Source organism: Mustela nigripes, chromosome 8 (genome assembly GCF_022355385.1).
Source record: "Mustela nigripes isolate SB6536 chromosome 8, MUSNIG.SB6536, whole genome shotgun sequence".
Lineage (NCBI taxonomy): Eukaryota > Metazoa > Chordata > Mammalia > Carnivora > Mustelidae > Mustela > Mustela nigripes.
This window is the reverse complement of record NC_081564.1, coordinates 52563337-52576703: the sequence shown is the minus strand read 5'-3', so window position 1 is coordinate 52576703 and position 13367 is coordinate 52563337. Positions and strand designations below refer to the sequence as shown.

The 13367-nt window shown below is 44.1% G+C and overlaps 1 protein-coding gene across 1 annotated transcript in view; it reads left to right on the top strand.

Moving 5' to 3' along the window:
* Window positions 1–7671: 7671 nt before the first annotated feature.
* KLHL14 (kelch like family member 14) overlaps window positions 7672–13367 on the top strand; it is a 98709-nt gene continuing 93013 nt past the window's right edge. Inside the window, 3 exon segments of the mRNA XM_059409420.1 lie at window positions 7672–7773; window positions 9149–9881; window positions 9883–10142. Of these exon segments, the coding sequence (XP_059265403.1) occupies window positions 7724–7773; window positions 9149–9881; window positions 9883–10142 (1043 nt within the window). The 5' untranslated portion in view covers window positions 7672–7723.

Genomic DNA, 13367 nt, shown 5'->3' with positions numbered 1-13367 from the left:
CCCCAATCTCTCTTTCTCTCTCTATCTAAAAAATAAATAAATAAATTGGAAAGAAAAAGATAGGAAGGAAGGAAGGGAAGGAGGGAAAGAAAGGAAAGAAGGAAGATAGGAAGGAAGAGAGAGAAAGAAAAGAAAATTTTGAGGGTGGGAAAGGTGATTAGGATAATTTGCAAATTTAGGTGACAATTCTTTGTGATAAAGCTGCACTGTCTTGCTCATAGGGAAACATTTCCATACCTTCCTTTATTCAACATTCAGAATATGGCATTTCTACAGTAAAACAAGTACTTTTCCATAAACCCCAACTCTTGGAAATCTTTGATGCATATAAAATGGTTTATTTGTGAGTGCACATAATTTCTGTTAATACACTCAAAATGCTTCCAATTGTTTATTTGGTTGTATCTGACTATTTCCCCAAAGATGACTTGGTAAATACTCTGGCCTCAAGCTTCTGGGCAGTTTTCAGGGGTAGGATTGTTTTCTTCTTGTATTACTTAAACCTCCATCTTATTCCTAAGTCATGAAGAAAAGTTCCCAACTGTTCTCTGAGGAGCATTCACTTTAGTTTTATCTCAGTGCAGCCCCACACGAGTTCAGTGAAGGAAATGCTCTTTCCAAATATGGGAAAACTGAGACCTGGAGAATAAAAGTGATTTGTCCAGGGTCACAGATAATGTCAAAGACAGGGGCGAAAGCCCAACGACCTCTTCTCTCATCTCAGTCATTGGCATGAAGGCCTATTGCCAAAAAGCCACTTTTCAGAGTCAGGCATATATTCGACAACCTATCATCAAACTATTACTAATAATAAATGACCTTACATTTTTAGAATCTCAATTCCTTAAGACATGTACATAGAACACCAATGTTCCCAAAGATAAAAGAATGGTGATTTTTAAAACTATAGGAAAACAAACTAAAACATAAAACATTGAAAGAATAAAGTAAAAAATAATGGTTCTTCTTTTGTTAAAGTAACCCATTTTTCTGGAATAGAATTATGAATTATTGCAAACCTGAGAAAAGCAGATGTCTTTATTCCTTCTATCCCATATTTGTTGGGTTCTGGGCCTAGTGTGCAGAAAAGAAAGAATAAAAGGAACACTAAGAAGTCTTTAGCTACATCGGTGTATTTTTTTATTTAACAAACATTCACATGGCTCTGCCATGTGTCTGGAAATGTTATAAACATTTTGAGAAATATTGACAAATTTTAAGCATTATGAAATCCTAGAAGGCAGGTACTATAATTATCCTCATTCTTGAATGTGGAAACTGGGCAGAGAAATGTTATTTACCCAAAGTTGCAAAGATGGAAAATGGCAAAGCTAGGATTCAAATGTAAGTAGTCTGCTTCCCGAATGCAGGCTTAGAAACACAACTTTGTGCTACCTTGGTTTAGTAGTTAAATCACTATTTCCATAAAAGTAACTATTCCCTTCAAATTTTTAGAGCACTTTGCTGAGTGATTATTGCCATAGGTGAAGGATATGAGGGAAACTCTCATGAGGTCCTATCAGACTCTTATCAATGAGCTATGAAATAAATGTTTATTTCACAATGTTAAAAAGATATTTTTTAATTTTTAGACAGTAGATCAGTAAAATCAAGAGACTGAGTAAGGTCACATGGTTGAATGCCCAACACAATCCCTGATTATGAAATACTACCTTGTTCGTTCTGATGTTACCCTGAAAAATTTGAAAATTCATCTTTCATCATCCATCAATATATTTATTGAGTAATTGCTTTGAGCAAGGTACAGAGCTGTGGACCATGGGAGATTTTATCAGATACCAGGTTTTTTCTCCTCCAGAAGCTTATAATCTAGCTGAGATCAAAAATATATTGACCTAAATAAGAAACAAACATACAGAACAACATAGAAAGTAGTAAACAATAAATGTCAAAAGAGTATTACAGGTAATAAGTACTATAAGGAAGTTAGAAGCCTGTTCTTTCCACTCCAGTAGTTCATTACACATACTCTTATTAGAGCAATTATCACACTGTAATTATTCACATGCTGTGTCTAATTTACCTGCCTGTCTCCTCCATTAGAATGTTAGCCCCTTGAGGGCAAGAATGCAGTTTTACTCATCATCATATCTTCCACGTTTAGCACGTTGTCTGGGATGTAATGATACCTTACAGGTGCTTGATGAATAAATGAATGAAGTTCTCAGAAGGCAGGCACTTCTTTTGTGGCTAGTGTAGCCGAATGGTTCATCTCTGGAGTCAAGTTGTATTAGCTCTATCTTGGAAAAGCTGTGTGGCCCTGAAAATTTTACCTGATTTCTCTGCACTTCATTTTGCTTGTTGGTAAGATTAGAATAATGAAATAAATAATGAAATAAAGAAAGGTATTAGAATACCTTTCTTTATTGGCTAATTTCGGGGGAACAAGTCACCCCCAAGATTAATGGCTCGAAACAACAGCCATTTATTTCACTAAGAGCTCTGCGCGTTAGTAAATTTGAGCTACGTTCGTTCTTCTGTCCCAGCCGGGCCCATTCCTACATCCTAGGTCAGCTGGGATCATGTGGTATCTCATCTGTCACCAGGCTAACCTGGGCTTTTTCATATGGACGTGGACAGGACTCAAAGAGGGGAAGCTGAGGCATACAAGGCCTTTTAAGGCTCAGACCTGGAATTGGCACAAAGTTACTTCTGGCACATTCCATTGATAAACAAAGGACAAGGCCAGCTCACTTTCAAAGGGTGGGGAGGTAGACTCCGCTCTTACAGGGAGAACAGCAGAGCCTCTTTATAATGGGGTATTTATACCAGGAAGTATAGAAAATTGGCTCCATTTTTACAATCTACCATACTCTCTCACAGGATTAGCAAAAGGATTAAGAAAACAAACATCTAAAGGATTTAGGCTAGTGTCCACCAAACAAGTAATGAGTTCAATAAGAATTAGCTATGGTTATTCTGTCCCTAGTTGCCAAGAAGAGTTTCAAAGTGGAAAGAAATCTGAGTTTAGGCTGAGATTAGGTGGGATTTCTCTAGGTAGAAAACCAAGGCCTCTCCTAAGGATACAACATAAAGATGTGCTATGAGAGTGGGGTGTATATCAGAAAGCAGACAACAACGGACTTCCCAGAAGAGCTACAACAGTACCTGGGGTACTGGCCAAGGACTTTGATTTGACCTTGGGACAAGAGTAAACCATTGACTTTGACTAGATGCTAGCCAATTGTACCATTTCTTATCTTTTACTGTTATTTCAGACTTTTTGTTCTTCCAGAAGCTTCCTGAAGCTGCTGGTTTTGCGATATTTCTGGCCATGCCTACCCAAGTAGAAAACCTATGATTTTTCTCTGTTTTGTCACTCCCTGGCTTGGGGAATCTAAGGGGTCCTTCTTTGCTCAATTTTATTGTAAAATGGAAGAATTCCTCCGTTCATCCATTTTACAAAGGTAACCATCATGAAGGTCAGCCCATAGGAAGTAGTATTTACTGACCAAGAGCAACACGGGACAGGTCGGGCATTGGTGTTTCTATAATTTGGTGGTCACTCCTAAATCTTAAAGCAGAAAAGTCAAGAATGAGGAAAATAAAGTTTCGGTGTGGCCGCCCCTTCATGGGAAGCAGCAAAAACCCTTCTGGAACTGTTCTGAAGATAATCTGAAGTTCATCCAGTCCAGTGAGGTGGTCCTGAGATATCAAAGCCACTGATCCCCCCCTGGGTCCCTGCCACAGGGGAGGGCTGACCAGACAAGCTTTGAGCCAAAGCTGGAGTAGAATGCTCAGCGGCAGCAGTTCCAGAATCTCTCCAATATATATAGTTTAAATGCAGATTCACTGATGAATAATTTTGATAATCCTGTCGAAGTATGAAGACTGCTTGAATTAGACGACTACAGGATCCTATTTAGCTTTTTTCTAAGACAATTCGGGCTTCTCTTATGCCATGTGCAATCCGTCCTGCTCAGTGCTCTTCACTAGTCACGTCCTTCCTGCCATTTTAAAAACAATAGTGGCAGAGATGCAAGCTGCTGATAGTGCTCAGCAGGACAGATCAAACACACAGATGCAATTTCTGTACGTAGAACAGTGAAGTAGGATAAAATTCAAATACTTACAATCGCTTAGTAGCTAACATCTGATTGCTGCAAATTGAATCTTTCATAACGGGATTTATTGTAAATAGTGTCATATCATTTGTGAGTTCTGCAATAATTTCAGTCAAAGCCAGTGCAAGATATTGGAGGTGTGAGGCTTACATGATTTATACACCGGTTTACACATAGATTATGAAGGGATTTTTAATCATCAATGTTATTTTTAGTTGCTTTCAAAACAGCCGTAATTGTCATTTTTTCTCTGAAATCTTAAACATTCTCATGCAGTGTAACTTTAAAATCCAGAAGAAACAGCCTAGCCACTTCCTTTCAACAGCTGTTTTAGAATTGCAAGACCCCAACCCAACCCTTCTCTTCCCCTTCCACTCTCATTGTTAAATAAGCTTCAAAATTATAGTTAAAATTCTTAAAATGTGCATTTCATGTTGTTTGGGAGCAACAAAGATCCTTGTAGTCGTAATTAGTGATCAATATAGCCTATTAGTAAAAAAAAAAAAAAAAATAGAAATTCAAAATCAAGTTATTTTGAGATCTCAAAACACATCTTACTTCCTTTATGAGAACTTGGAAAGATGGCAATAGTTTAAGAGATCAATACTCTTATTCATCTTTGGATTTAGTTCCAAATACTTCACTGGAAGCTCATAATAGGTAAACATCAAAGGCATATTATACAAATTATACAGTTAGTGTACGAGAATTCGGTGATACTGCATGTACTTGATAGCTTTCATTGCTAATGCACAGAACCCCTTCAAAAGACACTATGTCACAATTACACAATCTTCCTGTTCAAGACCTAAATAAGAAAGGAAAATTCAAAGAAGGAAAAATTCAAAACAAATAGTAGGGCCAGAAGATTTGGATAATCTGTTCCCTTTCTTTTCCCTGCTCTAAAATAAATAAATAAATAAATAAAAAGTAAATCCTTTTCTATTATTTTACCATGTATTTGAGCTTTGTGTTATAAATATGAAATGTGAAATGCAGCATCTCTGCAAGATCTGAATAAAGTATCTTACTCTCAGATAACCTAGGACCTTGATAGAGAAGGGCCTTTGTGAAGAGTAAATGTTTCAGTTCAATCCTTCTTCATTTATTTAAGAGCAAATATCCCACATGCATGTTAATGTTTATTATTCTAAGTGGGGAATTCCCTATTTCTAAACCAAAGAATTTTCAGTTTTCTGCCCCTCTCTTAAGCAGGTGTCTTTCCATATCTCACAAATCAAAAGGGAAGATGAGAAGACAGCCTTTCAGTGGTGTCCTGATGTGTATATTAATAAGTTTACTGATCAGAGCACATATAAATTAAAATGAATCATATTCATATATTTAATAGCAAAGAAAACTCAATTTAACTCATGTCCAGCTTTCTTTCATGTTCATTTTATTCAAGGGCATGTCTTCCTTTTTTTGCTTGCTTTCTTTCTTTCTTTCTTGGACACCTCCAACCCCCATTGACAACCGAAATGTAGGGCTATAAATGTAAGGGCGCAATACATCATGAGATAAGTCCAGAGAACATGTCCTCTACCAAAATGCACATGAATCTCTGGTACAGTGAAAATTCCAGAACGTTTGGGGGGTCATTTTGCATGCTAAGCAGGGTCAAAAACGTGAGCTTTATGTGGTCATCCTTCTATATCAGATGAAGTCCAAAGTTTAAAGGTGACATTTGTGAAATTGCAGCTGGATTTCCTAGCACTTGATTCTGGCTCCTGCAAATCAAAGACTCTTAATTGAAAGACAAAGCTAACAATATGATCATCTTTCCATTAAATAAAAATACGACTTCTGAACCCTTATCTGTTGAAGAGCTGACACAGAAGTTTGGAGATGGTTGTTTAACCAGACAAAATGATAGAGAAAATATATTTTCCAACAAGATCATAAGGCTTGAGTAGTGCAGGGAAACAAATGTAAAGCAAAGGGCTGTCCTCTGGTCCCTCTACCAGCTCTAATTCCCCCACCCCCAGTTTGCACACTCAGCCACTCACCTTTTAGGCAAGGGCTACTGTCTTCCAAATTAGACTCAAACCCCAAATACCAAGACACTAGAAAGTGGCATCTTGGCATACTTTGAGATCAGGCGTTTTCTGCATTTCATGGTGTTGGGGGGAGGAAGCAGCATACCAATGTAGTGAAATCTGGAAACAACAGCATATATACAGACACAAAAAAAAAGTTTGCATATTGCACAGAGCGCTTGAAGATCATAAATCTATGCATGAGAAAGATGTAGTGGAAATTTTGGGGGGGATTAGAGTTTATTTTTGTCATCTCTGTGAGACAGCTACTCATTCATCCAGATCACAGCTAAGAAAAAAGCTGGTCACAGAAATTAGCAGTTTCAGCTCAGCAGCGAAGTCGCCAGCCTGTGAAGGCAGAGAGAAATTGACTAATTAGCAATGCGCACTAAAACTTGACGGTTCTTTATAGAGAGAGAGAAGAGAGAGGGAGAGAGAGGGAGAGGGAGGGAGGGGGGGCTCGCTTTTTCCCCTTCTTTCTTCCAAAGATGTTTGAAATCGCAGTCATTTACGCTCGACAATTTTTACAATAGCCTTGAGCCATAATTTTGCGAGTCTCTCCAGCATCCATCCCCCTGTATGGTCTCTCTCTACTGGCCAAGCACGACCGTTTCTCTCCCCAACCGTGGATTTCCTATTACTCTCGTTACGACTCACTGAGCCCCAGGCCCAAGGATAATGATGTGTTGTTTCTTGGTAGCATAATTTGTCACACGTACATTTTTTCTTCTTCTTCTCTTGCAGAAAGCTCTGCTCCCTCTCTCTCTCTCCCTCTCTCTCCCTCTCTCTCCCTCTCTCTTTCTCTCTTTTCTCCCTCTCCTACATTTTCTTGCTGTTGCTAATTCATGGTGATCAAATGATGTACGACAAAATAAATTGTAAAGAGTGACTGCCTGGAGTTGGGAACCAGAAGGTGTTTTCCCCCCTCCCAAGGAGAGAGCAAACCTTTAAAAAGGAAGGACAATTGATTTTTGGGGGGGAGCTTAAGTGAGCCTTGACTTTGCAGCTGGTTGAAAGCAGGTAAGTTTCTGGCCTTGTGTCTGCCTTGCGTGTATTTTGTTCTGTCTTTTGGGTTGTTGGCGTGGGGGAAGGGATGGGGAGGGAGTCTTGTGGGGGGGGCGGTTAGTTGCCTGGCAAATGCTCATAAAGAATAAAACTCCTATTGCAAGAAATAAGCAGATAAGGGGGAAAGGCAAAGGAGGAGAACAAGAAGGAAGGGGAACAGGAAAGGATGGGGGGGCGGGAGCGAGACAACGAAGCGGGGAAAGCGAGAGAGAGGTATGACCGGGTCCACTTAAAGGGAGAGACTCTGGGAGATGTTCAGGAAACCCAGATCTTTGGGGGCCGGTGGGGGAGGGGGTCCTGCCGGGGGAGGGAGCTCGAGGGAGGTTAGGGTCCACCTGGAACAGGATGGTAAAGTGAGTCGAGAGGAGCCCAGTGTGGTATAAATAGGAAACCGGCGATCCAGGACTGGCGCCAGGCAGGGCAGAGTGAGCCGCAGTGGAAGGGGCAGGTCCGGCGGGATCCCTTGGAGCCGAGCGGCGGCGGCGGCGGCGGCGGCGGCGGTGGCTCTCCCGCGCGGGCGGGCGCGCGGGCGGGATGTGGGCAGAGGGTCCCTTTCTGCTCGGCCCTGGAAGGTGCAATTACAGGTTAAGGACCTGGCGTATCGATTTCGCCTTGCCTCCCCCCCCATCCTGCCGTCCTCCGCCTAGATGCGGGCGGTTCAGACTTTTTTTACAGAAGTAGTTCCAGGGCCAGGGGAATGGGGGTGCCCGAGTGGGGGGTCGCTGGGGGTTTTACCGAGGGGCTCGCGGGGAAGCTGAGGCTTCACGCGGAGATGCTGGGTGGGATGCAGAGACCCTGCACGGAACCTGCCCCCCCCCCTCCATTGGACAGCCCCCACCCCCTCCCCCAACACCTGCCAGTTAACTTGAACTTCTCACAGTTATTGGAGTTAAAGCCACTGTTCCTGATGCCTTGGAGACAGAACCTTTCACGTGAATCCCTCCGGGCCTCTGGGGTCCTGCTCTAAATCCACCCCAGTGGCCCCACTTCCTCCCTCCTCGTCTCCCCGGTGCCGCCCCGCGAGAGAAGGGGAGATACACGTCTGAACTTCCGCGCTTTGAAATGCGGGGGGCGGGGGGGGGGTCAGGGGTGGGGGACCGAAAGGATTCTCTTGCCAGGTTTAAAGGCGTCTCTGGAAAATTAGCAAAACTGAGTGGTGACGGGGAAGCCAACAGTTTGCGAAGCAGGCAAGCAGGCAGGGCCGGGGTGAGGGAAATGAGCTAGAATTGATAAGGACAGCTCCCGCCTCTGCCGAGTCCACTGAGCTGGTCCTCACCGCGCTCCACTGCACTTTCCCGGGAGAAGAAAGGGCTTTATCTGCTACCTCAGACTATTAGCCTAGGAGTTTCTCGGGGCAGCACGGATAATCGAAGGGGTTCCCAGCTTTTGGAGAGCTAAGAATCGCCCACCCGCACGCTTGTCGGGTCCCCTTTCCTACCCCCCAAACTGGACCAACTGCGAAAAGCAAAGCTGCAGGCACAAGTTGACCTGGAACCTCTGCCGACGGTCGCCTCTGCGCTCTCCGGGAACCCCCGGCTCCCCACTCCCTGGCCTTTCCCTTTCTCAGGCCCGGCATGGACACAAGCCCACGAGGTGTCTCGGCCTCCGCCGCCACTTTGCCGTCGCTGCTGCCACCCCTGTCGCTGCCAAGAGCCGAGCCAGGGTGGTTTTAGGAAAGTGAGGGACGAAGTGTGTGGGCGGTGGCGAGAGGAGTAGCAGGGAGCTGAACCAGCGCCCCGACCCCAGACAGGGTTCTTTTGGTGGCGCTCACGGATTCAGCGCCTTCAGACCTTACTCCTAGGGTCGGGGTCCTGGGGCGCGCTGGGCAGGAGCCAAGCTGAACACTGATTGTTGTTCTTCGCCCTCCCCTCCCCTCCACACCCTTCCCCACCCCGACCACACCCCACCCCCTCCACTACCCTTCACCCCTCCCTCCCATCCCCCACCCCTGTCTGCCAGGTTGGAGGAGGGTTTAAAGCCAGGTGCGCCGAGTCAGCTCGCCATGTCCAGATCCGGGGACAGGACCTCCACCTTCGACCCCAGCCACAGCGACAACCTGCTGCACGGCCTCAACCTGCTGTGGAGGAAGCAGTTGTTTTGCGACGTGACCCTGACGGCCCAGGGCCAGCAGTTCCACTGCCACAAGGCCGTGCTGGCCTCCTGCTCGCAGTACTTCCGATCGCTCTTCTCCAGCCACCCCCCTCTCGGGGGAGGGGTCGGCGGCCAGGACGGCCTGGGGGCCCCCAAGGACCAGCAGCAGCAGCAGCCGCAGCAGCAGCCGCCACAGCAGCAGCAGCAGCCGCCGCAGGAGGAGCCCGGGACTCCTTCCTCCTCCCCCGACGACAAGCTGCTGACCAGTCCTCGGACCATCAACAACCTAGTGCTGCAGGGCTGCTCGTCCATCGGGCTGCGCCTGGTGCTCGAGTACCTCTACACGGCCAACGTGACCCTCTCCCTGGACACGGTGGAGGAGGTGCTGTCGGTCAGCAAGATCTTGCACATCCCCCAGGTCACCAAGCTCTGCGTGCAGTTCCTCAACGACCAGATCTCGGTACAGAACTACAAGCAGGTGTGCAAGATCGCTGCGCTGCACGGCCTGGAGGAGACCAAGAAGCTGGCCAACAAGTACCTGGTGGAGGATGTGCTGCTGCTCAACTTCGAAGAGATGCGCGCCCTGCTGGACTCGCTGCCGCCCCCCCGTGGAGTCGGAGCTGGCGCTCTTCCAGATGTCCGTGCTGTGGCTGGAGCACGACCGCGAGACCCGCATGCAGTACGCGCCCGACCTCATGAAGCGCCTCCGCTTCGCGCTCATCCCGGCCCCGGAGCTGGTGGAGCGGGTGCAGTCAGTGGATTTCATGCGCACCGACCCGGTCTGCCAAAAGCTGCTGCTGGACGCCATGAACTACCACCTGATGCCCTTCAGGCAGCACTGCAGGCAGAGCCTGGCCAGCAGGTAGGAGACAACAAAGAGGAGGGCGGGGGGTGGGGGGGAGCAGGAAAGGCCTGAGGGAGGGGAGGGGGGCAGAGAGGAGTGGGGAGAGGGGTGGGCTGCGCGGGAGGCTCTGGCGAGCTGAAAACAAATGCAAACAAACAATTCGGACTGTGTGGGGAAAGTTGATTTCGGAGTCTCCAAAAGGTCAACAGGAAAGTGGCCTAACAGCATCCCTGAGCGCTGGAAAGCCCACGTTCCCAACATCCCCAGAGAGAGAAATGCGGGACTTGGGGACTGAAACTGACAGGCAGTGGGGCCAAAGGCCGGGGCAGTTCCCAGTGCCGCTCGGGGACCCTCTCTAAGCAGTCCTCCCTCCAAATCTCAAAATGAGCTTCCTCGAGGAAGAGGATTCTGCAATGACAAGTCCCCACCCCACTCCACCTCTTCCCTGCCGTGGGTGAGCAGGAACGCCCTGGCGACGCTCCACGAGGAGAGCTTTCATTCTTTCTGTCAGACACTCAAGGTCTGTTGTTGTGTTGTTGTTGTTGTTGTTGTTGTTGTTGTTGTTGCGTTTAGTGACTGAGTCTACTGCTCCCTTTGGAAGTTAGAGCTCCCAACCCTTTTGTCTATTAGGGCCACTATCGGAAATTCTGGCATCACAGATCCAGGCAAACTTTCTGTCTTGTGGAAAGCCTTTCTTTTTCACTTTTAAAGGGGAGCAAAGCAAGAGGTTTCAGGGTGTCAGAGTGAATCCTGCCTAGCAGCTCCCAGTTCTAAGGGGAGCGCTGCTGAAAACTAGGAGGAGGGGAGTCTTCTGCCTCTCCAGTTAGGTCCTTGTGCCGGCTCTGAAGTCTCAAAGAAGTTGGGGACTTGCTGTCGCTCTCTGGAATGTGCCTGTGTGTGCTGCAAATAGGGTTTCATGTCAGAGGGGAGAGGGAAATGACTTTTTAAAATGTGACAGTTGCTGGTTTTTTTTTTTTTTTAGCTTTGGAATCGACAGTCCTGTTTTATTGGCTCCAATGTTAAAACCCCTTTTAATGAGCCCTAGCAGAGCATTTCTTTCTCTTTTTAAAAAAGAGAAGCAGTATCTTCTCAGTGTCTCATGATAAAACATCACGATTTCAGATGCCAGACCACCACAGCCTAATCCACTGGAGCGTTACATGGTCTAAAAATCCATCATGGCATTTTCCCATTCAAAAGGATGTCTAAAGTGGGGAAGGGGGGCTATTTCATGCACCTTTGTGGAATTAAATATTTATTTTTTAGTCATGATGTTTCTACTAGACCCAGGTAGAAATGTAAGAAAAGGAAGATATTCTGTACAGCACTGGTGTTCAGGTGAGGCCCACAGAGTTATGGGAAACCTTAGACTTAGAAACCTTCTAAGTTGATTTTCTACTCTTATGTGAGAGAGAGTTAATGAATTGTGTCCATAAATGACAGTAGGACAATAGCACAAGCAAGAATTCAATCCCTTGTGTGCTTGAATAGTGAGCACAGGAGTCCAGGTGTGAAGAAGAACATGGAATGTACTTTTATTTTGTAAGAGTTTTTCATTTGCCTAAAGATCGAAACTTAGTGTAGTGGGCAAATGTCACCACGCCAATGGGCACTGGTGATTAATATTCTGTTCTTAACTTTTATCACTTTCAAATAACTTACAAGTATATTTAACTTAGCATATATTATACATATTCAGGAATATATATACATATTCAGGAACTCAAACAACACAGTTATAGTCCTGAACATACATTTATTTGTATTTTTAAAAACATGTAAAATCTAGTAGAAACTCAGAAACCCAGAGGGATAATAAGATTAAGGCTTAACTTGTTTTAAGAGTGATTTTGGGATACAAGCATTACAAATTTGATCTCATAAAGAATTTCTGAAGCCCTCAATGTGCTTGTACTTAAGTATTTTCTAGGGCTCAGTATTAGAACACAATATTAGAATGCAATATTAGAATGCAAAATCCATTTTCCACCTTCGTCTGGATTCAGCATACCAGCTGGGGCCTGCTGGTTCTGTCCTGGTGGATGGCTGAGATACCAGGCTGCCTGGCTCGGTGATGACACCTTCCAGCTTCACTGGGCCATATCATTTGAAGGATATGTAGTGGCGTCTGACCACTAAATGCTTACAAGTGTCATGGATGCTGCAGGAATCTGATACTTCTGCGGTAGGAAGAAACCTGTATTTTTCTTTAAAAGCAGAAGATACACGGAAGAAAACAGTTCGTGTGAACCTGTTGTTGATCTCAAAGTAATATAATTTAGCTTTTGTTCCATTATTGGTAGCTGTGGCATTTTAATTTGGGGGGGACTAATTACATTACTCCAATCTTAATTTGCAGAAAAAATGTAAGACTAACCATCAAGATCTTAACTTTACTGTAGACAAAAATGCTGGAAGTTGTAACCAATAGTATCATGTTGGTCCATTTATTACAGCATCAGCAGAATATAAAAGTGTTCTCTCAGACTTACATGTAGTTTAACAGAAAGATTAATGTGCTAAACAATTGCTTATGCAGATGCACCACTTTTACTGAAGACAACTGAATGGAGAGTCATTATATATATTACTTTTTATCCACCTATAGTGTTAAAGTCTAAACATGAAAGGAGTCCTCAAATTTAGGCAAGGAGTTGAAAAATTAAAATTGATTAATCTGTTGGAGAAAGTACGAAATATAAGGAAATAGAATCACTTCAAAAAGAATTTATTTGTTTAAGAATACATGTTCATCTGTAGAAAGTAGGGCTTTAATGTAATAACAATATTTTAAATATTTTTGAAGATTATTAAGTAATTTTGAATTTTTATTACATCTAGAAAAATAAAGCAACCCAAGCCTGAAGACTTTATAAATACCCAAATTAATATTTAATTTTTGCTCTAGTTGCCTTAGTCTTTCTGAGTATGCTATTTATGCTTAGATTCATGTTTTATTTTAGCAAATTAAGTATAAGAACAATAAATTAAAAATAAAAGACCTACTATCTTATATTCAAATATATGCACAACTAATTTAAGAGAAAAGGACTTAAAATTAAGACATCCGAAGTCTTATTTCTTATTTTCTTTTTGATTTATTGCAAGAAATATAAAACTTAAAAAATAAGTTTTATATGCACAACTAATTTAAGAGAAAAGGACTTAAAATTAAGACATCCGGGGCACCTGGGTGGCTCAGTGGGTTAAGCCTCTGCCTTCGGCTCAGGTCATGATCCCAGG